This window comes from Scomber japonicus, chromosome 7, assembly GCF_027409825.1.
Source record: "Scomber japonicus isolate fScoJap1 chromosome 7, fScoJap1.pri, whole genome shotgun sequence".
Lineage (NCBI taxonomy): Eukaryota > Metazoa > Chordata > Actinopteri > Scombriformes > Scombridae > Scomber > Scomber japonicus.
This window is the reverse complement of record NC_070584.1, coordinates 23,693,412-23,719,680: the sequence shown is the minus strand read 5'-3', so window position 1 is coordinate 23,719,680 and position 26,269 is coordinate 23,693,412. Positions and strand designations below refer to the sequence as shown.

The 26,269-nt window shown below is 40.4% G+C and overlaps 2 protein-coding genes across 3 annotated transcripts in view; one reads left to right on the top strand and one right to left on the bottom strand.

Annotated features, from left to right (window-relative positions):
* Positions 1 to 6,317, top strand: part of dennd1b (DENN/MADD domain containing 1B) — a 104,522-nt gene extending 98,205 nt beyond the window's left edge. For both annotated transcript variants that reach the window (XM_053322063.1, XM_053322062.1), the window contains 2 exons: positions 65 to 287; positions 1,222 to 6,317. In XM_053322063.1, coding sequence (XP_053178038.1) covers positions 65 to 287; positions 1,222 to 2,094 — 1,096 coding nt within the window. In that variant the 3' untranslated portion in view covers positions 2,095 to 6,317. The remainder of the gene's footprint in view (positions 1 to 64; positions 288 to 1,221) is intronic.
* Positions 6,318 to 7,799: 1,482 nt separating this feature from the next.
* Positions 7,800 to 25,782, bottom strand: crb1 (crumbs cell polarity complex component 1). The gene is made up of 13 exons (XM_053322057.1): positions 25,703 to 25,782; positions 22,289 to 22,509; positions 21,369 to 21,564; positions 21,043 to 21,182; positions 20,733 to 20,915; positions 17,418 to 18,383; positions 15,713 to 16,263; positions 15,326 to 15,491; positions 13,119 to 14,061; positions 12,373 to 12,417; positions 11,589 to 11,711; positions 11,368 to 11,494; positions 7,800 to 8,039 (listed from the first exon to the last, which is right to left on the bottom strand). Exons 1-13 carry the CDS (start codon positions 25,780 to 25,782, stop codon positions 7,800 to 7,802), a joined length of 3,981 nt encoding a protein of 1,326 aa, XP_053178032.1.
* Positions 25,783 to 26,269: the final 487 nt, after the last annotated feature.

Here is a 26,269-nt window from a genome sequence, read left to right as displayed (position 1 = left end):
AAACATGACATTCTCTTACTCAGATATTAGGACTGTTAAGCACTGCTGTCTCTTCCAAACACAGGATCTCCTCTGAGGACAGCGGGGATGTTCCTTCATACATCGAGGACAGCGATGACTCCTACTCGCTGGAGCTTGACATTGACTCCAACCGCTCAGGTCAGATGAACCTGCTAGAGGAGATCCTAGACTCTCTGAACACCTCAACAATTGAGCAAGGAAAACTCAGTGCTGCCAAGAGCCTGGACTTCTTCAGATCCATGGATGATTTGGATTACAAAGCCCCGGTAAGTGAGACATAAGGAGTAATAATAAATCAGTAGAAGAGCTGTCATTATTTAAATATGGGATCAAGAGGGCAGAGAAGATTTAAACATCCAACTTTGTCCAGAAATATGAAGACAGGTTGTTGTTGATATATGGTTATAGATAGATATAACATCTGCATGTCATTCATGGCTTAAAAATGTCTAAAAACATTTTATTTTGGGATCTTTCAGATAGTTTAATCCACTTTATTGTCCACTTTACTGTAGTGCAGAGTATCTCTACAATGATATCTATTAATCCTTTTTGTCTCAAGTCAAAAACTGTTTTGTTTCTTTTTAACTCCAAGTGCTTGCATTTATCCTCCTTTCAAAGTCTATCTATCTTTGGCTATTTCACACTTTCTTTTTTAAAGCTACCCATACCTTTGTTACATTTTTACACATTTGTTTGTTTAGGTTAAAATGCTATTAATAAGATAACCATGGCTGTTTAGAAGTGAAGAAATATTTGATGTAAAATTAAGGAATATTTCAGTGATTTCACAATGCTCAAGGTATCTAATATAACTGTTAAATACAAAACAGTAATCTAACTTTTAACCTGGTTCTAGCCAAGTCGAACATGTTGTCTACCATTTTGAGTTCATATGGATCTAAGGTCAACATCTACTATGGAAAATGAATAGTTTACAATTCATCAATAAAGAATAAATGTGACTATTTAGTTAACTCTTTACACTCTTCTCCCATTAAGTAGAATGGGACCAAACCAAACCAATGTATGTGGACTTAAAGTAGGATACACCAGTTTGGAACGCTTCAGTTACCATGCTTACAAAATACAGTGGTATTTTCACCCAGAAACTGAGCGAGAGCATGATACGCAATGATACCCAGGCCTCCTCATAACAGTAATTGTTTTTGTGATCATTTCATGTTTCTTCACTTCTAGTGCAAGCCGAAACCTTCCTGCGAGTTTAAACCTGCAGATGAGAGTGGTTGTGGTTCAGGTGGAGATCAGGGGGGCTGGAACTTGGGCCAAGATGACAGTGCAGTCCACGGGAAACACCTTCCTCCGTCCCCACGCAGACAGCCCAACAAGAGCAGCATGAAGGTGTCAAAGAAACCTGCAGCAGCTTCTCCAGTGCCAGTCATGACAGCAACAGCACAAGCCCAGGACACTGATGCCTTCAAGCAGCAGTCACATCTTCAGCAGCTCAGTCTTGACCCTTATGCTCTACCTCTGGGACGACAACCAGGAGACCGCTACTCCTACTCGCCCACACTGTCTCACAGAGTTACGCCTACGCAGCCGTCTCCCACTCTGTCTCACACCTACAGTTCTCCAGCACCTGTTTCTCACCTGAACTATTCTCTACCAGCGAGCCGGCCTCGGACCATTTCAGACCCCCAAGCCAGCACCGAACCTCCTCCTCAGGCCCAGAACCAGACTGCATCCACCAGCATCCTGAGGAGGAAGGTGTTGTCCAAGGAGACAGTGAGACAATACCAGGAAAAGGCTCTTCATAGTCAGGGCAGCAAGGGCCACATGGAGGGTCAGGGGAGTCCATCGAGGAACAGCCAGTCAGCTATGCAGGTCCCGTGGGAGAAAGAAGTGTCCAAGGAGGGCCTCCTCGGGCTCGGCCTGTGCCTGGGTCAGGGTAAAGGCTCTGGGGCGGCGGTGGTACAGGATCAGGGCCTCTTAGAGGAGATTGAGTCCATGTGTTGCTTGGGCTCAGTGCTCCACACCAGCCTGCAGCTCTCACAGGTTCACTGCAACAACAGTCAACACCAGGTCCAGGGCAAAGCCACAGACGAGTCTTGAGAATGTCAAAAACTCTGTGTCTGTAAAATACGCCATAGGTTCTGCTGAAATCTATTCACCATAATTATTCTGTTACATTTAGTCGTAGCCATCAATTCAGACCTTTTCTAGCTCAACACTCAACTGTCAGGAAATGTTACAAACAAATTTGATGTCATTGATGCCACGACCAGAGAGCCACAGCCAGTAGGGGTAAAAGAGGAAGAATCAGTGCCTTGCAAAGCGTCTTCTTCATATCAAGTAATTTCTGTGTAGAGTTGAACCCTGAAAACCTTTTTTTCCTGAGAACAAGTGAAAGCTGATGCGTAGTAAAAATATTTCACCTTTGCCAATACAACTCTTCTTGAAATGAATGTCTGTATCCTTGCGTAAAACATAAGGCAGGTCTTTATTTTAAAATGGAGAAAAATACTACTTTAGTGTAGAAAATGAAAGAAAAATTAAACAACTTTCTACGGTATACTCAATAACAAACAAATTACTTGATAGGAAGGAGATTTTTGCAATGTTCCGTTTGTAATTGCTCTAAATTCCTTGACAACACCTACATTTTCATGTGTTGTATTTTTTTTTGTAACGTGTTCACAGTGGAATGCCGAAAATAAAGACCCATGAATAATATTTTGGGGAAAATATAAGTAGCCAACTGTTAATACAGGAATTTCTCACCTTCCCTAAAGGAATGTAGAATAAGAAAAACTCAGTACTTTGTCAGGATAAAGAAGGGACTATATCTCCTCATTACACCATTATGCCAGTGTTCCAAACATTTCTCATGATCAAATTGAATTTGCACTCGTAGATTAACAAATAGTCCTCAGTCGATACTTCTTGACGCTAAGACTATTTGAGCAAAAAGCAACAAAATGAGACAGATTTTTTCAGACACAAAGCCTTTGAAACTAATTATACACTGTGTAATATATTTTTTTTATCACGATGCCTTAAATGGACATGTGATTTGTTTTTCTAATACGCTGGTGTCTTAATCTATAGATACCATTACAGGTACTTTGTAATCAGAATCACTGGTACAGTCAGACGTTAAATGCAACAGTTAATATTACTTAAACAGCACTGTATTTCTCTGAATTCATAGAATAGTTAATATATATGATGTGCTTTAAGCTGCTGTTTTTAATTGCATTCCAGATAATGAGATGTGCATGTAGAAACATCTCTGTCTCGCTCCTCTTCTCGTGTTCCTCAGGACACTTCTGTTACTCTGAAGAGAAGCAAATACAGAAAAAAGATAATGTGGATGATCTGATGCCAGTGCCCATTCTCCATTTTTTCCTCTTTTTCCATGATCATCACTTTCTTCCTCATGTTGTCTTTTTTTCAAATTTTCTGCCTTTGACTTCTTTAAAGGACATTTCACTCTTTTTTGACCTTTATAAATGGTGGCCAGTTGTTGCAGAGCTGATGAGGTTTGGCGTGGAGGTGGAAAAGGTGAACTTTAAAGTATGAGGCTGGCATCCTCTGTACTGTATGTTTCTTATTACCAACAAATTACATGAAGACCAAAACAAAACAACAGTACATTATTCCGTTATTTACCGAAGATGGAAATCTTCAAACAAATATAATCTGCTAAAACTTTACTGGACCATTTTTTTCCCAAACATTACTCAAACAATAAATAGTGCATTTCTGCTGGATCATTTTCAGCTGTCAACCTGTTAAAAAAAATTGTTGGTTTTAGTCTTTTCATGGAATTTTTTGTCATAAAGAAAATTATACAATATCACCAGACTTATCATATAACTCTCTGTCTATCTCCCTTTCTTAGCTTTTTTCTGTCTCACAGGAGGAAATGAAATCTCTGCCCTTCTAGGTTAGAGTCACACTGTTATGTAATGCAGTGGTTGATGATTGTACTGTAACGCAGCAATATGGTTCTCCTCAGAGAGTAGCTACGTGGATGCAATGTGTACAGAGTCAAAAGTATTTCTATAACAGACTCTCCTGTGGAGAGAAACGCTGCATCCAGAGATCGGATCGTGGTTCCCATCATTCTCTGCGTCACCACAAACCCAGAGAAAAGAAGAAAGCTTTTTTCATGTGTGCTTGTGTTGGGATTACTACATTTATGGTTCGTTGTTCTTAAGATTTATGCCAGACGCCAGTCGGTGTGGCAGTTTAATAGCAGCTATTTCTCTACTTTTTGAGTGCTGCTCTGCGTTAACGATTTGCTCATAAAGTCTTTGGCGTGCTTTTAAAAGCCCAGGAATCAGTCCTAGTAATTCCAAAAAAGGAAAAATTAAAAAACAGACTCTAGAATAATTTCTGTACTGGCCTTATTCATTATGAACTATTTAAAAAAACATATTTACTATGCAAATATTTAAAATTCAAGAAGGTCAATTTTTTTTTACTACTAATTATTTTATAATGCAAGATTCTACTTGAAAAAAAACAATCACAATCAAATTAGCTTCTAATGGGAATAAGCCACATGTCCCCAAATAAATAGATAAATATCAAAGACTATTTAACTGTGTGTGAGCTGAGGTGTGTCTGTGAGTGTTAATGACAGAGTGTATGGTGTGCCTTATACAGTAAGCGTACCACCCAGTATAACCAGAACAAGGTACAGTGTTATAGAGAGGGGGAGTATGCAATGTTTTCAGACCACCTTAAATCACAGTTAGGCCCTACAAACGTTGGTATTTAGATGATAAACCGACACAAAAACTTGTTTGGTCCTGAGAAACTGACCTGAACTGAACTTGGGTACTAGCATTGTTTTCGTAACTGTTCTGTTATCGAGCTCGGCTGAAGCCCAGCTGGAGTTACTCAGTGTTTTTCTTTGCTGTGGTGATCGGCGGGAATCCTCCTGCCTGTGTTTAAAGAGAAGATCTTTTTGTTAAATAGGTACTTAAGTTGATTCTTCTAGTAGGTGATTATATGTATAGTTTGTGCTCTTTTTCTTTTTGTCTCTTCTCACTCTCTCTTTTTTAAGCACCCTCATCATGAGCTAACGGCATTTAAAAAAAATTCTCAGAGGAGATTCTCTAGTTGATTTCATAATGATGAGAAATTATTTTCAACTGAATAGACATGTATTTTTGCTGGCTTGAGTATATTTTACATGGATAATATATGATTGGTGTTGTATGTTGTAAAAATGACACCTAATAATTGAATGTTTTTAGATTTTATTTTTTTGGGGAAAAAATAAAATATAGAGAGAGAATATTAACAAATGTCCCATGTAGCCATTCATGTTGAGAAGCATTTGACAACTTCTAATCAAAATAAGCAGACTGATGCTTGCTTGTACATGGTACAGTGCTTACTATTGTATCTGCATGTATGTACAGTACCTGTATGTATTGTATGCTATGATTTGGCTTTGTTCAATTTTACTGATGTTTTTTTTTTTCTTGTATTATTATTATTATTATTTCAGTATTTAGTGTTTCCATCAAAACGTGAATGGTGGAAATAACATGGGGTCTGGTACAATACACTCATTCTGCCTTGCATTTGGATATTGTAGTGTTAAATGTAATTTGCCTTGCATCTTATGCAGGAGAACACATTTCTACTTTTGGTTACAGGCTACTGTAAATCTCACTGCAGATGTTTGTAGAGGAGAAATACTTGAGCAGTTAGCTGCTGTTGAGAGTGAAATGAAAAGCTTTAGACTGATACCGTTTACACTAATGTAAAACAATGAAGAAGTTTTTGTCAGGGGATTTGCATTTCAATGTCTGAAGGTGTGTGATAGCTATGAATACCTAACCCTTCGTGTAAAATGGTACTCTGCTAACAATACAGTGTAAATTAATGAATAAATATATATTAAGTATGATAGTCCTGAAATTGCAAGTTTGGAGTGAGAGGTAAGAGATTATGTAGCAGATTTTAGTGAAAACGCAGGTTCAACTTCACAAAGATCATTAACATCACTTCCCCATAAACCACACATTTACAAAAATCAAACATATTTTCAGTGTCGTAACAGTGTAGGAGAAGTTACCTTAATCAACAGTTTTTTTTCTCAGTCTCTTGTTTGGGTATTGTAATGATGATTAACTCTTTGATATGCCATTTACTGATTTTCTGATTCTGTGCACACTTGCATGTTCTCATTGCAGAGAAAACAGCTGTCTTAAACAACTGAGGTCAAATCTAATGCGCTATTGATGAGTAACTTGGTACAACTGCACACAATGTATGCACTGTGAACTGAAAATAAATTATACTGTTTCATGCTTATGCATCTCTGGCCTCATTTCTAACCACATGTCTCTATTAAAACAGAATGTATTTAACATACAAAACAGTCAATGTGGTATGTTAACTATTTACAGTTCACACAGCACATGGTGGTTTATTGAATGTGTGTGTTTGTGTGTGTGTGCATGCATGTGTGTGTGTATCAGTGTATTGTTTGATTTATTAGACAAACACTGAAGTAAAAATGCAAAGTATCTCTTATAGTGACACCACACTGTTCATAAATATACATACACTTTGTAGATTTTTAATAAATTGACAAATAAATTTTATACTTTAATGAAACGGCACATGTTCTATGTACAGCTGCCAACAATCAAAGGTAGAAATAAAAATCACAGTTTAATATACAAAATAATAATTACAGTACATAGACTTAAAATGGCACAGCTGATGACATTCAAGTCAGCCCAAAGGAAGCTAAGAAACTATTATTGACTAGTGCAACTAATCCTTAAATCGGACTCTTTAAGGGCACAATTGTGTTTGTGAGGAGCTACAGAAAAATCAATGGAGAATGTTCAGTGAGAAAAAAAATCAATGATGACTGCAATATTCAACATATTGACATGTAATATACAAAGAATTAGAAAGGCATTGTCCTGTAATAAATACACATAAATGAAATGTAAGGAATTTAATTTAGAAGCGCTATTTGTCTGTCCAAAGACTGATTAAGTTTTTTTGGGGTGATCGCTGGTACATCAGTCCTACAAACATGGATGTGACAGACTCGATACATTCTGAGCTCAAATCTTTGCACTTAGATGGATGTACTGCTGCAGGCTGAAGGCAGGTGCAGCACGTTGTAAAAAGATGGATGAATTACTGGGATGCAAAAACACAAAAATGGTGTCACAAGATCTCATACAGTCCTCTAGCATGTGTTTATGCAAGTGAAGAATGACAGTTTAATTTTGGGACGGAGGAACTGTGAGGCAATGAACATGTGTTAAGCAGGCTGCGGATATTCTGCTGCACAGTTCAGATGATGATTTAATCCAGTTTGGTCCTCTGTCATGTATGTCGGTGCATGCAGACACAGTCCCCACCTGCCTCTCATATGAGCCTCTCCATAGGTGGTGGCTGTGTGATGCTCCACATCTCCACTCGAGATCCCTCCTTCTCCTGCCGACTGGGACTGTAGGTGCCATGGGTGGCACGGCGGTTTAAGGCCACCACCAGGCCAACAGAGGTAAAGATGAGAATCAGCAGTAGGGCAATGGAAACCAGACTGATGGACAGTAAGAGGTCAGAGGTCAAACCCTCTGAGGTCAGCTGGAAGAAGGCGGAAAAAAGAAAGAGTCAGAGATATGAGTTCTTACTGGAACTACTGTCAAATATTCTTATTCTAAAAAGCTCATACAAAAGATACATCATTTATTTCTACATTACTCTTGCACAGTTTCTCTCACTCATTCACTCAGGCACAGTTTCCCTCTCCTCACTGCTTTACACTACACCAGGCGCTCCACACGTGCTGCCAAAGTGCTGATGGATGCGTTTCCCAGCTCAGCAGGTGGGTAGCAACCACCAGGAGCCTCGAGTTGCCTCGGACTGAAACCTCCCTCCGTCTGCCGCCTCTCTCGCAGTTTGGCTACAGCCAGGGCTAGAGCCAGCATCACCACTATCGCCAAGCCAACCAGACACGGTGCCAGCACGGCAGCCACCCGCGAGCTGTATGGAGCACGCTCCATCTGTGGAGGATCACACAAAACACACACATATACACATACACACAGGCAAGATGCTGCCTGATGATCCCATCAGTACAAACACCCCCAGAAACACATTCACACACCAAAAATAGCTCATACAGTCACGCATATGATCCTTTCAAGCAGGAAGAAAAGCTGTTTTACATGAGGTGTCTGATTTGGATGCAGGTGTTTTAATGACTTGTGAAACCTGCTAACATTCATTTTTAACTTACAGCCCTGTGGCCCTTTGATCTTCACACACACAAACAGCTTCACCACCAACCAGAAACACAATCACCCTGCGTGCAAACACAGCGATTTCAGACCTCACCAGTCAAACCCAGTGAATCAAGACAAATCAAAGCTTCCAATGCAGTAGGAGAGTGATTGGTTAACATTCATTACCCAGCAGCTCAGGGGAGCATATGCACTTACATCAGTAGTTCTGGTTGGTGTGATAGTTGTGACACTCTGAGCGACTGCTACCAGGTTACCAACAGCACAACAGCTGTAAGTATCACTCCATAACACTTACAATTCTGGTTGACAGTATCTTCATGACTAAAGCTTCTTACTGAACTTGTCACTCTATGAAAAAAAAATCTCAGAAGTCAGCAAACTTTACACTGAGCAATCAACACAGAGACATAATTCTAATAAAAATACAACCATCCATATCCTGAGGCAAAAAATAACTTATGCTCGACGCTGCAGATATGACAGTTTCTTTCCCTCGCTACAGGTCCTTTGTTGACTCCTGGAAAGTGCTTACCTGTCACTGCAGCACAGTTGGCTGTCAGAGCGAGTGTGACACAAGCAAGCCGGAGCAGCCTGCAGCCAGGACCCGCCATCAGTCACCGACTGCCACACACACAGACACGGAGATGTCTAACTAACCAGTCTCTAAGGTACACGGCAAGGCCACCCTGAAGCCTCAGCAGAGCAGCTTCGCACACAGAGACAGCACCAATGCTTTCCTGCTGTCAGCACTATTGCACAGCATGTGTGTGTGTGTATGTGTGTGCGTGTGTGTCTGCCAGATAAGCTGCCCTCATATGTTTCTGTGAAGCAAACCGAACTTCTGTGAATGCCACCAGCTCTCTGCTGAAACTGCACTTCAGCGCCAGATGCTGCTTTTTCACTGGCGCAGCACATTTCTCCCTCTCTCAAAGGATGGCCGACACTGAAAAACTGCTTCCTGTGCCTTCCCCCCTCTTTCCTCAACATTACCTGTTTCTGCAAAGGATACACGCCAAGCACACACACACACACACACACACACACACACACACACACACACACACACACACATACATACACACACACACACATGCACATATATACAGTCTTGAAAAATGGAGAAGAGTGCCATTGCATATACACTATGGTCTAAAGTATGTGGTCACCTCCGTGTTCCACCCATAGTATCTCATTCAAAATCACAGGCATTAAACTGCTGCTGTGACAACCTCCATTTGTCTGTGACTGCAGGGTTTTCCTCCCATTCAGCTACAAGAGTATTAGTTAGGTATTAAGGGCTGGGATTGAGCTCTGTCAACTTATTCCAATTCTAACTAATTTCTTTATTAATCTCATTTTAAACAGGTAAAGGCCTCCCCTAATTGCTAGCTAGCCCAAACCATGAAAAACCACCTCTGACCAGTAATACACAAAAATATACAGACAGAGATGACCAAATACTGCAGCTCTGTACTTTTTCTCTGCATGTGCCGATGAACTTGGGCTGTTCGGGAATACACTCAAACTACATCTCGTTAAGACAGATTAAATGTCTATATCTGGAGTCACGGTAGCCACCTGATTCTTTACACACAAAGACACTGATACACAGTTAGGAAATCAATGAAAGAGTTTTGTTAACATTCAACTGAAGTTTATCCAAAGGTGAAAATAGAGGAAAGAACTAGAAAATGAATTAAATGTGTGGTGAAGGAAGAAAAAAAAGCTAGTTTAGAGAAATGAAAAGAGGACAGACAAATGAATCAAGCTCATAAGAAAGATTTTTTTTTTATTTGACAACAACAAAGACAGACTGGATTTAAACAGACACTGGACATGAGGACAGAGAAAGACAGACAAACAAGAAGTAACAGTCATACATGGATTCTTCAGTATGACTGAAAGTCAGACAAAAACAAACACAAGTCTACCGTGAGAAACAGTGCAATGATTTTTGAAGGTTGACCACATGGTGACTGTTGATAGGTACCATTCAAGCAGAGCCGCAGAGAATTCCAGCTGAAAATATCATTCCTCCGACAGGAAGGTTTAGAGACAGAAACTTCTTCTTTGGTACAAAACAATGCACAGCAGTCAGCCAGTCAGTCAGTCACCACAGTGATCTGAACGCACATCAACAACAAAGTCAGACATCCTGTCGTCTTCGAGCCCCTCTAGGTGCTTTTGTAACTACAACACTGTTTTGATAGTTCATACATTTATGCGTATGGAGCTCCCACAATCCAGCTCAGATGAGACTGACAGGATATCTTCTATGAGAAGCATTATAAATAATACTTATTGTATAATGTTCTTCACCAAAAAGTGCATTATCGCTCCCTTTAAAACACTTTAACTACTCTGTGCAACATAGAATTATTAGTCAATTAATTGACAAGTTGATAAAAATCTTTTTTAGTAATATTTTAATTGATTGATTGATCATTTTAAATTGAAAATATTTGGATTTTGGACTGATCAGACAAAATAAGCAATCTGAAGTCATCCATTTGGGCTCTGGCAACTTGTGATGGGCAGTTTTTCTGTGTTCACGTTATAGACTAAACGATGAAAATATCAATTGAAATGATAGTGAAAATAATCATCAGTTCTAGCCCTGTAATCACTGTATTTCCCTTCTTTTGTTTGTACAGAGATTATTGCTGCTTTCATTTGTAGCTATAGCTATAAATATATAAATTAAGTTATTATCTAACTACATTAAATAAGGTGCTTAATGTTAAGGCACAGAAACATCTCTGCAGTACAGTTAACCAAACTAAACAAAAACAGTCGACTAGAGAAAACTATATTGTGTGCAGCTGGTTGGTCTTAAATATTTCACTGTGCTTTGTATAGGGAAGTACCAGCCATTGCTCTGTTTTATAAAGAAGGAAACACCCATGCACATTCACAGACAAATCCTCAAAAACTCAAAGTCTCAAACACATCCATGCACACACTCTCAGTCGTTGTCTCCCCAGTCCACCTCTGGCTCATCATCCAGCCTGAGGATGAGGTAGGAGAGCAGCTGGAAGAGGTTCTGCCACAGCAACACAGCCACGTAAAAGTAAAGGTCGCTTACGTCCGTCTGGCAAACGTCCCCAGCGAAGCTCATGTCGCACACGCAGATGAATTTGTTGATGAGGTTCCGGCAGTAGCCTCCATTTAGACAGGGGTTTGATTTGCACTCATCCACCTCCTGCTCACACCTAAAAACAGACATGGATGACAATATTTTTTGTCTTGTATCCATTTTCCCCATTTACAGTTTTAAATAGAATGTTTTTTTTCTCTTTTTCATACCGGTGTCCAGTGAAGCCAGGTGGACAGTCACAGGATAGCTCTCGGTCAGTGCAGTTACCTCCATTGAAGCAGGTGTAGTTTCTGGTGTCATCACCACACACAGAAACAGGTAGCTTGGGCCTTCTGTAAGAGGACAGTCAGACAAACAGAAAGGGAAAACGCATGGGTTATGTCAGTTTTATTCAGAGGTTCAGTGGGTCGTTTGGAGCAGTTACATCAGCCGGAAGCAGAAGAAGCAGCCAGGCAGGAGCTGTATTGTTCGGCCTCCTGCTGATTACCCACAGGGGGGACAAAGAGGCTTAGCAGCCGACCAGGATAATAAGTTTAAAGACCTCTGGCAACCATTCACCAGCAGGTGTCAAATCACATGCACGGGAATGGAAGAGACAACCATTCCTCCATGACCTCTTTTCTTTTATACTTAATTTTGCTGGGAGCAGAGCAGCTCTGTTCCAAAATCTGCAGGTAACTTGAAATCCATTCTTCAGTAGTAACAAAATACTTCTTTTTTTTTCATTTTTACAAAAGCACAACTTTGGTAGGTGAAGTTTTAATTTAGATGCCAAGAGTCATTTTGAACTACAGCTGTCACTCATTTGAAATACCCGGTATCTCAGGTTAAAACAAACAATGTCACAGGGAGCGTTAATATTAGCTTTGCTTGGCATTTTGTCACACGCAGTTGAACAAAAAAACTGCAGACATTGTACATGACATTTGAGAGACAAACATCTAACAGGAAACAATAGGGAACACCTGAGAAATAGGGAAAAAAACTACTTACACTTTTCTGACAACAATGTACCATGGAATTTCTTCAACGCGTTCACTGGAGAGAGGAACAGAAAGAAAGATGGGGAAAGCGGGTAGAAAGAGGCACAAACAAGAGACACAAACAAAACGAAGTCATTTTGATGAAAACTTTACAGCGTAGATGTTCGCAGTAAAGGGAGATGTGCAGCTTGTCTGGTGGCTTGCTTAGCAAGACACTTGCAAAGGCTTTTCCTTGTGCAAAAGAGGCAAAATGCAAGAAGCTGTGTGTTTACAGGATAAATGGTTGGAGGCGTTCCCCTGCTGGTTCTCCGAGGCAAACGGTAGATGACAGGGGAAAGAAACTGGCGCTGAACCAGAGAGCCTTGTGTTGTGAGACACCACAGCAGACTGAGACCTTTTCTGGCTGACACTAGAATAGAAATGCAGCTTCTGAGACGCTCACTGCAGGCGTGGTTGAAATGCTGAACAGAGACAGAGATGGGGAAACATTTACAGTGTAGGGTTTTGTTTGTGTTGTGGTGCGGTCCCTTGTCTGTGCAATTTGTCTGAGCGTTTATTTGTGTGTTTTGTGTTTACAAACTAACTAGGCTCCTGAAACCGTTCCCACACAAGCATGAAATATTTATGTTGGGATTGTCTTTTCTTCCACTGCTTGTCTTTACATTCTACAAGCCTAAGGGACTTTTGTATTCCCTGCATTTTTATTCTAATCTATCGTCTTCCTTTCTTCCTTTTCTAGTTAACATCTTAACTTACTTGCAGAGGGGTCCAGTGTAGTTCTCAGGGCAGAGGCAGGCGTACCTGTCTGGCCCGTGCAGACAGGTACCTCCATGGGCACACAGATGGTTTTCGCACATATCCACCTCTTCTTCACAATCCACACCTGCGTAGCCAAACTCACAGTTGCACTCGTAGGTCAGCCCATTCACGCTGCAATTGCCGTGAACACAGGGATTAGAAGCGCAGGTGTCGGTGAAGAAGTTGCAGCGCCTACCGGCCCAACCCTCAGTACAGCTGCAGTTGTAGGAGTTGAAGAGGTCTTGGCACTGCCCTCCATTCAGGCAGGGGTTCGGCTGACACACGGGGGCCCCGCTGCAGCCGAGGAGTGGTAGATGCCATGATGTCTGAATGAACTGCTCCTCCTGCAGGCGTGGGAGGTTCACATCAGAGGAGCTGAAGTAAGGCAGGGCAATGCCTCCCAACTCTACTGTGCTTAGGCATCCAGTCAGGGACCATCCGGCATCCGGGGCCAGACCCCCCAAGAAGATGTCCACTCCTTGTTTGAGAAAATCCAAGTTGCCCCCTTGGTGCCTGGAGGTGCTGACTTCATCTATTTCTTCATCCAGCACCAGAGTCCACCGAGAAATTTGTGCCCAGGGCGCTGCCATGAACAGGTGGACGCTGTGCCATTCGCCATCACTGACACTCCTCCTGCTGCTCAGGCTGACTGTAGACACATTCTGCTTTTCTTCAGTCTCTTCTCTGATGTCTCTAGGGGTGCTCTGAAGCTCCATGAAGAGAAAACCATCTTGGATAGAGAGCGTGATGAAGGCCGAGTCCTTCTCTGCATGTAGGATGGCTGCATTACGCCTCCGTGTGCGCAGGTTTAGGGAAAGATTAGTTAGATTGCGGAATATGTGGCCATTTCCCTGGTAGGACAACACAGTGCTGTCATTCAGGAAAGTTGCGTTGGAGTAACCTAGGAGGTCAGGAGAAGATATCTGTGAGGTATCTTTACACATTAACAAACTTATTTTGTTTCACCACCTTTTTGTGAGTGTGGCTCATCTTCTGTTTTTTAATTTTTCACTGCCTTTTTGCACAATATTACAAAAAGGGAATCAGGCAATAGTGCTGATTTTTAATTTAAAGAAATGACATAATGAAAATGGGCATTACTACATCAAGGGACTTAGTTGACAACAATAAAATGATTTTAGGCATCTAAATGAGCTAACAAATGTATCTGTAAAGAGCAGGTATTTGTTTCTCATTGAGTTAACCACTCAACATGAGGTGGCTTACAGGACAGACGGGCAACACAGCAAACCATCAATAATCCCAGCAAAAAAAGGATAAGCTGGCCTCAAGCCAATCCTATTTTACGGAGCACATATACTGTGTGGGTGGATTGAGGTCGGAAAGCAAACACATTGTATCACTCTGTTACATGACTAACATAATGGTGACCAAATCCACAAACAAGGTCAAAGATTAGGTAAGATACATGTACTGTAGTGTAAGAGGTAAATAACTCCAATGTCTATGGTTAAGGACTTCTAAATAACTATGAAATTATATTAAAGGCGAGGATAACAGCAGGAACAGGCAGCAAAATGTACCACAAATAATATAACTTGATGCTTTTTGGGAAATCCAACCACACTGTTCCTTATAAATAATGTAAGCATGTAGCAACAGGTTGTGTATAACGTGGGTGATCATTTAACAGATTGCCAAAATGTAAAATAGTTGGAAAATGGAATTCATGTATTAACATTCACACTGCTACACTGACAAAGTTCTTTAGGGTGAATAATAAGTATAAGATGATATGACACCACATTATCACATGGAAAATATGCAGTGATTAATATATGACATTAACAGTGTTATTTTCTTTCTTAATATTTCTCGCATTTTACATCTTCATTAAAGAAGATAGAGAAATGATAAGAAGTGAAGAAGAGAAAGAGATGCATCAGAACTTGAACACTGATTGAAGTTATCTTGTTACCAGAGATGTAGAGTTGAGTCACACAAATAGCACAGGAGATTTGTCATGCACCTGAGTTACTAGGCTCTTGACCAAAAACCTTCATTTCTTAAGTTTTAGCCTTGTATAATCACAGAACAATGAAAAGATTGTGTCAGATAAGCACATGCACACAGCTACACACATTGATTGGACCTGGGGTGTGTGTCCAAACTTGGGACTGTAAGTCTTAAAATGTCATACTTACATTCATATCCCTCGCTCAGCATCCTGCACTCTGCATCTGAGGGACAAGGTGACACCTCACACCACCTGACCTCTTCACAGCGCCGTCCTGCTGTACTGGCTGGGCAAGTGCAGGTGAAGTCGTCCCACATGGAGTAACACATTCCCCCGTTTAGACATGGGTTCCTCTGAAGATGAAAAAAAAAAAGTAAACTGCTTACTTTTTCTTCATCATGCCTACTTGATCCTTTGCACTCAAGATGTGAATACTTTCATAGATGTGATTCATTTTAAGATTTAAATCAATTTCTGCACATACTGAACTGTTGTGATAAAGACTGAGAATAATAGGTGGACAAAGGTTAATGGAAGGACATCAACATTTTATTTAAACAGGTTATTCACTCACACTGCAGGTGTTGTCACCAGAGCAGCCAGAGGTCACATTTTCCATTAACTTCAGAGGGCACGATCTCACTGAGGTGTCCAAACCGAAGAACTGCAGCCTCATGTCATTGATCCTCAGGTCCTGGATACAGCCTTTAAAATATCCACCAAAGACTGAAGTTGCCCCATTCTCCAGCAGGCCTCCAACATAGACAGTATCTCCTGCTTGAACACTGACTGCGGTGACCTCCACATCACCCTGTTTCTTAGCTGCTGCGTACAGTGACATACGCTCATTTGCCACCTCTACACTCACAAAGTGGACTTCTCCATCATCAATTGCACTCTCCGCCTTCAGGCTCTCAAAGTTATTGAGCTGAACTGTGACCTTGCCATCCTCCAGCCACATGTGCAGGTAATGGCTGCTGCTGTTGGCAAAGACCAGGAGCAGTCCATTGTGCCTCCGTGTGCGCAGGAAGAGGGAGATGGAGAACTCATGACCCAATTCATCTGTGACAGTGAATGCAGCATAGCTGTGAGAGTCCTCGTTCCCAAAGCGTGCAGTCACATGTTCTTGAAAAAAAGAAATTTAACATGAGAAAACGTATTTATATCTTAACTCTCAGGTGATTCAAAACTTGATCAACATGCATTATAAGATTAATTACGGTAGATATGGTTATATAAATCTACATTTTCAGCATAGGGGTCTAAAATGAAAATTGAATAAATACTATTAAAATTGAATTATGATAGATTTGGGTATGCAAACTCTCTTCATATGAGCTTGCAGTGAATACATGGAATCACCAAAGAAGCAAAAATCTGAACTCTAAGCAGATTATTATTCAGACAGGCTTTTTTGAACAACAGGCAAAGAGAAAGGAAATATAAGCTGCCACCAGCCCTCATGTGTGTTTTGTGTCAGCACTTTCCACTGTGGGTCTGTCACCTTATACGGCAGGAGGGACATTGAGAACACATAAAGCTAGAGTAAAGGACATGTAGAGTACGACAGGTCATATAAGAGCTTGGATGTGTATGGGAGTGGACATTTCAAGTGTACAGGTGTTAGCATTCATGACCATGTGAGTAAATGTGCGTCCAAATTCTCCCATCTGGCATCATGATCAGTAATCTGCTTCAATAGACTCAAGCGGCTAAAGATAGCTTAGTTTAAAAATTAAAACTATTCAACACTTTCAGGGCAAACTTCAGCAAAATGCAAATTATATTTTTTCATTCTGTGTCTGATGTTTTGATCATAGTTTTCTATAGCTTACTGAGCTATAGTATGCCCTTTCCTTCCATGTTCTGAGCATTTCTAAAATAGAACCCCTTACATCCTTAATCCAGTGTGTCAGATAAGAGGATCTCTGCCTCTGCACTTTACTGCGGCTTTTGATTGGCTTTGTCTCTACTCCCTTCAGTTCTGTTACAAATCAAAACAGAGAATGTTATTTAATTATCCAATTTAGAATTTTGGTGAGAGTGACCTACTACCCAATTAGTCAGGTCAGCTTAAAGTTTAAAGACTCTGGAGATGACGTGCCTGCTTTCTGTGATTGGCTTTCCTAAATGTTTCCCTACTGCAATGGCAAGGGTTAGGGTTAGGGTTAGGGTTAGGGTTAGTCATGTGCATTTAATGGGACAGGAAAAAGAGAACATAACCCAAACACACTGTATTGCAGCTATTTAACTTCACCATTTCATAGCTGTAAACATACCCTCCTCACAGTCCGGCCCTTCGTAAGGCCTTGGACACCGACACTGGTAGCTCTGCCACAGGTTGACACACTGTCCTCCGTTTTGGCAAGGCACGTCCAAGCAGCGGTCCCTATGGCTGCAACCAGGGGACACATTAACAGCCGAGTCGCTCAGCCACTCCTGAGGGACGACAAGTTGCCAGTCCACAAACACATCCTGCATGCAGCCAATGAATGCTGGAAGTGGAGAGTCCTCACTGGGGCCATTTGAGTCCTTAAGCACTCCACCAATAAAAGTGCTCTGAGGAAGCGACACCAGCCCGAACAGGGTGCTTTGGACTGGGGCAACCTCGTGACATGGCTGGCTCCCACAGCTCCCAGCATCGTCCAAGAGTTTCAGGCTGAGCACCCAGTTTCCGAGCACAACCTCCACAGAATGCCACTCTCCATCTGTGACATTGCGTAAAAGCTCCAGAGTCTGGGTTGGGCTATCTGGTTCAGCCTCAGCAGAAGCCTCCTTCCTCAGCGTAAGGCGAAGCTGGCCTTCGGTAAGCTCCAGGGTCAGCAGCAGCCCTCTGCTGTTCCGCTGGAACAACACCGCCCTGGACACAACAGTCTTGAAGCTTAGGGTGATGTTGCAAAAGACCTCATCATCCACAAGTGGACTCTGAAGCAGCAGGTAGCCACTGCGTTCAAAGGAGAATGTGGTAGGGGTCTCGCAGAGGGGGCCAGTGTACCCAGGTGAACAGGAGCAGGTGTAGCCGTGAGTCCCATCCAACAGGAAAGGGGAGCAGGAGCCTTGGTTTTGGCATTCGTGGCCTTCACAGCCCACAAGCTTCACGTCGCAGTGTATACCTCCATAGACAATACCATCGTCACTCTGTGTGAGGCAGTGGCAAGTGTAGCCCTCAACATGGCTCTCACAACTACCCCCATTATGACAGGGACTTGGGTCACACTGGTCTATCACCTCCTGGCAGAAGGAACCTGTCAGCATGAAAGAATGAAATAAAATCAACAGTGTTTTTTCCAGTAACAGAAGTCACAAAGTATCTTACTCTTTGTGGTTAGTGTACATTTAACTGCTTAAAACATGATAACCAATGTAAATTGTAAAATATTCATACTGTATTCATACAATTGTATTTGATTGTTTGACTCTGGACAATCTGAGTTTGTTCTTCTGTTTTGTCATTGATTGAACCATATGTGTACTATATCATAGCTCCAATGTTTTCCAATTTCTTTGATGGACAGGATATAATGTATAACTACTGTGTTCCTCCTTTGATACAGGTTATGTCCTCACTCAGCCCTTTTTACCTGACACAATCAATTCATCCCCATTGGTGGCAAAGCTTTTAGGTATTAAACCCTGTTCTCTACGCTGGTGATGCATAAATCAGTGTACCCGACCATTACTAGAGCAGTTCAGATGTTTACTTATAACTGGACATGTCTGTGTACTGCTGACATTGTTTCCCTGTTTTTTTTTGTCCCTGGAAATCTCTGCATGTGTTGTTATGCTCTAGACGCTATCAGCATTTCATATTTTCAGCAGATTTTTCAAGCTAAAATCTAAAAAGGATGTGCTGAGTAGACATTTTGTCATAGAGCAACAACTATAAGGCCTTTAGTACAACACAAAACACCATAGAAAAAAACAACAACAAACCAGGTGGGTTGCTGCTTCCCTGCACTTCGGTTATTAACTAATTTACTTGTTTTATATTAAAAGAAAGAAAAGAAAAAAGAACACTAGAGTTTGACACGTATTATGTAATACTGTAATACAACATATCTACTATTACAAAAAGGTATTATAATGTTACCTGTTCCAAGTAATAGAATCCCCCAAATCCATGGTGTGTATGTCCACATCATGCTGTCGCTCTTTCCCCCAAAATAGCCCCAAACTTGTCTAAGTGCACCATATTAGTTTGTGTGTGTATATGCCATTCCAGTGAAGGTCTGTTCCTTGTCTACTTCTCTACAGCCACGTACAGTTGAATAGCTCCAGTCAGGAGACCAGCAAAGCCAGATCCTGGGGATTAAACTAATGCTATTTGGCCACCTTACTGAGTCAGTGCCACTGTAACTGGCAGGGAGTCAATTTTTAGAACACAACTCGAGCCGGCAGTGGCTCACAGTCTTACTGTCACTGATGGATCAAGTCTTGTGTAAGCAGGAGGACCGGAATATTCTGCTTTTGCAACCAAAAAGTATTATTTAATTCAAATGACAATGTGAAGTTTCTCTGGACATGGATGCACCAACACTGTACTGTGAATATATGATATATATATACATACATTTTTATTTAATAGAATCAGGCTTAGTCCTAGAGCCTTTTCACTCAAGCATTACACATCCAAAACAGCATTATAGTATCACTCAAATAAAACTGAACTTTATTAGGGTTAGTTAGTTATTTTTTGTGTGATTATAGCATCATTCATTATTGTGATGGTATACATTTTTGTTTATATAATAGTGAAAATTGACAGTGAATGTATATGACTTGCCAGTAGTGATTGTTACCAATCCCAATACCACTAGGGAGTGTCAAAGTCACAATCTTTCAAATCTTGCACAAGAGATCCTATGGTCAGCTCTCTAAATCTTTGATGATCTGGAAATTTATATGTTCATACAGTATAAATGTATTTGGTATTTTTGTGTGTCAAATAGCTACATTTGATAATAATAATAATAATAATAACAATAATAATAATAATAATAATAATATGAATTATTAATTATTATAAAATCACAAAGTCATAGAGTCCACAGCCCTCACTTCTGACTACTTTCATTGACAATTATTTTGAGGGTAAAATATATCAAAAGTCTTGACAAAGGGGTCTGTGGATTATTCTAATTAATCTGCACATTGTTTCTGTATTGCTGTTCCAGTGCTTTGTAATTCAATAACAATCTATCCATGTCTAAATCCAATTCACCTCACCTGTTGGATGCTATTTGTGGTCTAAATGACAGATATATTTTAAATATTCCCAGAAATAAAACTGAAACTATCTGACCTGACACTGTTAATATACAAATACATGACGCATAGAACATTTTTATATATTTTAATAAATAGCAAAACAATGTAAATGTACCCTCTATCTTTGCTGTTGCTTCAGTCAGCACCTGGTCATTTACCTGGCTATACACACTGTTTACTGATAACACAATTTTAGCATCTTCTGTTTGGCAGTGTGAATAACACAACGTTCTCTATTGTGCAGGATGTACTGGAAACTAACTGCCATTGTGTATAACTAGACCTGTTTGATAATTAATAACACTACCTTAATCAGAATAAATTACCTGTTGTCCTCACAGGACAGCTGCAGATGAAGCCTGCTGCACGTTGATGGTTATAGTGTTTAGGCAGCAGAGGCTCGCTGCCATACAGGTACTCCCATGACCTCTCAATGCAGCGGCCTCCATGCATGCAGGGGCTGCTGGCACACTCATTTACATCTATCTCACACTGACGTCCCTCAAACCCTGAAACGAAGATGCAGACAGTGTTTCAGGTGTGAATAATACCAATACCTTTCAAAATCTCCTCCTAAACTGTAACAACCATACAGTGCATTTCCCTGTTAGCTGATTGACAGAATGTTTCATTTACCTGGCCAGCATTCACAGCTGTAGTTACCCTGATTGTCCTTACAGATGGCGCTGTTGAAGCAGGGTTCAGAGTGGCATGGTGGCTTTGGCGTTTCACAGTGTCTGCCAGTGAAGGCTGTGTGGGAGCAGTCGCAGCTGTATCTGAGACAATCAGATAAAAAGACACTTATGGTTCAGAAATCATATGATTCCAATTATTTACAGTATTTCTTCATTTTGTGTTCTTAAGTGTAAAATTTAAATGTATAAATCTGTTATACACAATTTCTACTTTTCTGAACTTGGCAAGAGTAACTTGTTTTCAGTGCCTGAGGCTGCGCTTCTTACTCATTCACTCCATCTATACACAGAGCCCCATTCTGGCATGGCTGCTCTTGGCACTCGTCAATGTTGATTTTGCACTGGTGTCCTTGGAAACCGAGCAGGCAGGTGCAAGTGAAGCCACCAGCATAGTCATGGCAACTGCCGCCATTGAGACACGGCTGTGATTGACACTCATCAATCTGGATCTCGCAAGTAGCCCCTGTGAACATCAAAGCAGTACATATGTCAAAGGGCCAGTGATGCTGCTGCAGACAGTGAGGGCAAAGGGCGAAAATGAAAAAAGCTTTTATGTGGATTTGCTGTGATCATGTGTGGGATATTTACTTTACTTTCATGTTACAGCAAGGCCTCTGTACTGTAGTTGTTTACTAGTCTAAAGTAAAGTCTAAAAACAGTGCATTATATTCAATATCACCTTCAGTGTGTCCCAGCACTATCACAATGGAAAATGGGAATGACAATAAAAGTGTCTTATGAACTTAAAAAGATAAAAACAAACAAAAAAAAACAATTATTTGAATCACTGACTCCATTTTGCCTCGTTTTAGTTCTGTTTACCTTCAATCTACCTTTAAATCAGGTAGATTTAGTAAAACATTACTATTCATCAAAGAAAATAAAAACATATATGGCAGTAGCTAGGGATAAGTTTGAAGATTATCCAAAGCCTTTTATTGGAATAAGAGATGGAAATACATTTGACAATAGATGTAGTTCTCATGGGTCATACTGAACTCTCACAGGGATAGAGTGACATTAAGAAAGGTTAGGCCACATAGAAAATAGCATAAGATGTTTTAAGTTAACATAACAAACTTTGTACTAATAAGCAACAATTGTGACTCACAGTACTGTAGTTAGTTCATTTAAATATATCTAAGGAACCCCGTGGACATCATAACAATAGATTCATTCTCACTCACCGGTGAATCCAGGAGGACACAGACAGGAATACCTGCCAACTCTGTCCATACAGGTGGCTCCGTTCCTGCAGGGCTGTGAAACACATTCATTCACATCAATCTGACAGTGCGCACCCTGGAAGCCTGGCACACAGTAGCACAAGTAGCCATCCCCGCGCAGTCGACACAGTGCCTGGTTTTGGCAGGGATTTGGCGAGCACAGGTCCACAGTTACAGGCAGTCTGTCAGCAGATGCACCTATGAACAGATTACATTCAAAGTATTAATATTACTGTATGTCATTACTATAAAGACAAACAAACCCGGTGTGATCACAAGACGGTATTACAAAGTGAATAGTGTCAAACCAGTCCCTTTAATGGCCCTTTTTCTCATGTAGCACATACTGTAGTATTGGAGCAGACATGCACGCTATTGCTATTATAGTTTAATCATGTTTGGCATGAAGCTCTTTTATCTTTTCTTTGATTACAAAAGAGCTTTCTGTCTAGCAGTTGTCAGTACAAGAGCTTTAAATTTAAGGGCCTCTTAAGGCGTCACAGCTAGCTTCCATGGTAACCAATTCCACAGTTTGGGTTCGCCATTCAATCTATTTCCATGGTGACAACATCTGACCGAAAACAGGCATTTGAGGCATTTGTTTTTATTTTACACTTTTTTCTGTGGTTCAATCAGCCAGAAATTAATGACACAGAGCTCTGTGTTTAGGTCTCTTTAATTCAGTCAGCACTTGCCATACATACTAATTAGAGGATCAGCACTCAATCCACCCCAAAAACGATGAGCAGCAGTTATAGACTGAATCAGGAAGCTGTTTAATAATCTATCAAATACCTAATAAATTAATATTACATATATAACTGTTACATTACCTCAGTTGATTTACAACACACTGCCAACTACTTATTTTGCTCTCCTCCTGGCATGATCATGCATATTATTAGCTTGATAATCAGACTGAAGTGCCATTTTCTTTCACTTCATGACATTATTCAGTGTTATTTATTATTCTGTTTGAGTTGCTGAAAAAATAGGAGACATACACAGTAATTCAGTGGTCTTGGGCCAGGCTACCACTCTATGACACATATTTACAAAAAACTATGCTGCATCCTCATGTCTCCTTAAAGTGTTTGTTGTGGTGAACATTACATTTGCAAAACAGATGGTTTTGTCTTACATGTCTATATAATCAATACTTTTATATTACTTGTTTGTTAATGAAGTATCTTGCAATTTTTTTATTGTTTTTTTGCAAATGTAACAAGACTAAAGAATGTATATGAATACAGGTCATGAATATAAAGGTGACTTTTGACCTTTGAACCTATGAGTAACATCAACAAACTGACACAATACTTTTTATGTCTACATTACTACATCAAATGGAAATATTCTAGATGAATTGTGCATAATGTTAAGATGTTTGACATGTAACATAAGTTTGATATCTCTAGAAAATTCTAGGATCCTCATTCCAACCTAAAAGTTCAGTGGGTTTAAACAGCTGCTGAATGTCAAGATATCATGAATATACACCAACCAGTAGGTCATAGAAGTTTTAAGAGGTTAAGAAATAGTTTCACTATGACCTGAAAACCAATCTCTAAGGAACTCCATCTGTTGAAACACTGCTGTTTCCTCACTCTTCACTCTCAAATCACCCATCATGTCCACCGTGAGACTTGCACCCTACAGCTCCTACATATCCAGGAAAAGATCACAGGCACATAGCTACCAGCAAGGCATCTCAAAACTGTTGTATTCCAGGCTGAACAAATGGGACCAGAGCTCAGAGACAATGATCCTTGTAATCCAAGGAATGTGTGCAAGGGGGACACAGAGGTATAATGCACCACCAAGGAGGCTTAAAATCAGCTGAACGAGTGCTGCTTCTATTAGATGATAATCCAACCGCCCCACACATCTAAAAACCTTAAATATGTGAATATTAGATGTATGTGGCAATATTTGAAAGTGTGTTTTGCATGATGGGCTCCAGAAAGAACACACAAAAGTAGCCACACTGATATGAACACAGATACTCCAATAATATTCCTCACAGATGATAATCACGCAAAATAATCAGTCCTCAAGAGCCCAATCAGGCTGAGAGCAGATTTTAAAGACACAGGAGAGCCCAATTACACTCAGTGCTTCAGCTTCACCAACTCGGGCACCAATCTTCTGTCATTGGTGGAGGTCAATCAATTTTCACAGGCAGCTGGCAGGGTTCTCCAGGAGCAGCTTATATATGTCTAGACTTGGACTCAGCATGAATGAAGTATAGTGTGAAAGATCTGGGGGTGTGATGAGATCTTTGGTATTAGTGGTGATTCTCTGACCATATGCATATTAGCACTCATTACAGCAAGGATGAGCTGTTAAATTCAAAAGAGGATTAGAGGGATAGATTTACTAGATTTTAACCATAGAAGAAGAAATCATTTACAGTATGCCCATACAGTGCATGTATTTCAGAGGAACTCATGTGCTGCTGTAAGATTTGCTTTTTACTGAGCCCACTGGTCTTTCAGTATTCCCCTGAGGCAGAGTCCGGTGGATTCAGAGCCCAGCTCCAGCCAACCACACATCCCCTCCCACAGCATGTAAAGCTTTTTCATATGCAAATTGCTTCAGTGGGTCTTTGTTTAGTCCTATCTGGAGGCCCTCAAATGGCACATGCAAGACACCTGACATCTCCTCCAGACCGATGCATATGCGTGTCTGTTTGTTTCAGTAGTGATAACATGACGTGTTTCTGGGTGATTTCTTTGTAGTGCCTCAAAGACGTATAGTGCCTTTTCTTTTTGTCCCATTACTTGTCCACCTCACCCCAACCCTCCCTCCCAAATCATTCAGCCTCCCTCATGGGTCACTTCACTGTGCACCCCCATTGTAAGATCTCTTTTTGTCATCTTGCTGTCCTAAGAAAATGTGTATAGATCACTATGGGCAATTATGTCACCTCACAGTCTTGTGATTGAAATTCAAAGCATGAACTGGTTAAAATGCAAGCCAATTAGGTCTACTACACTCAAAATTAAATCACAGAAGCTGGAATCAAATTGGACATTGTTCTAATCATTTTTAGTTTAGGGGAAACATTTGCATGGGATTTTTAATAAAACAACAGTGTTTTAAAATCTGGTGATGTATTTGCAGACTTGAGAGAATGCATCCAAAAAAAAAAACAAAAAAAAAAGTTACACCAATTTTGACGGTAGCAAAATAAAAGCCTGAAGAGCCTAAAGCTACACAAATAGTATAGCACATCATAATCAGTCTAATTTATGATAGGCTAGAATTTTAAATGTATGATATGATATGATAAAATATGGATAAAGGACTAAATATTAATGGTTGATAATAACTAAAAAAACATCAAACTCTACAAAATAGAAAAGCAGTCACTTACCATCTATCACCAACAGTGATGAGATGAGAATTGTGCAGGCAAGTAATTCAAAACTATGATACCGAATTAAATCCATAATCGTGACAGATCATCCTGCTCGCTGTGTTGAGGTCTTGTCATAAACGGATATATCTCGGATATATCTATATCTCCCTAACCCTAACCCTTTCTTATATACAGTCTATGATATCTCCCTGTTTCTCTCTCTTTGCTTCTGTCGCTCCTGCTTGCAGCGCCTCATCTGCTGTCAACTCCAGAGCCACTTTACCTACACTTGTCCCCTCCGCTGACTCACCATCAAGAGCCTCAATCACACATGAAGTAATAATAATACTAAAAAAAAAGACTACAGGGGCAACAGGCGACACCCACCCACCCGCACAGGAAGTGTGGGTGTATATATAAGGGAGGGAGCTACGATAATTGGTGTCCCTCTTTGATTAGCATTAAAATATAGGCTATTGTTTATGATTACATATATTTCACATAGACATTTTATATTTATATAAATGTATTTTACTTCCCTCCAATATACATGTCGTGCTCACTTAGTGAACTGATTA

Coding starts and splice junctions, on each gene's coding strand:
- crb1 (XM_053322057.1), bottom strand. CDS start 25,782: ATGGATTTAATTCGGTATCATAGTTTTGAATTACTTGCCTGCACAATT. Junction 21,183..21,368: donor TGTATAGATGGAGTGAATGA/GTAAGAAGCGCA, acceptor TGATTGTCTCAG/ATACAGCTGCGACTGCTCCC. Junction 16,264..17,417: donor AGGGCCGGACTGTGAGGAGG/GTATGTTTACAG, acceptor CTTTTTTTCAAG/AACATGTGACTGCACGCTTT.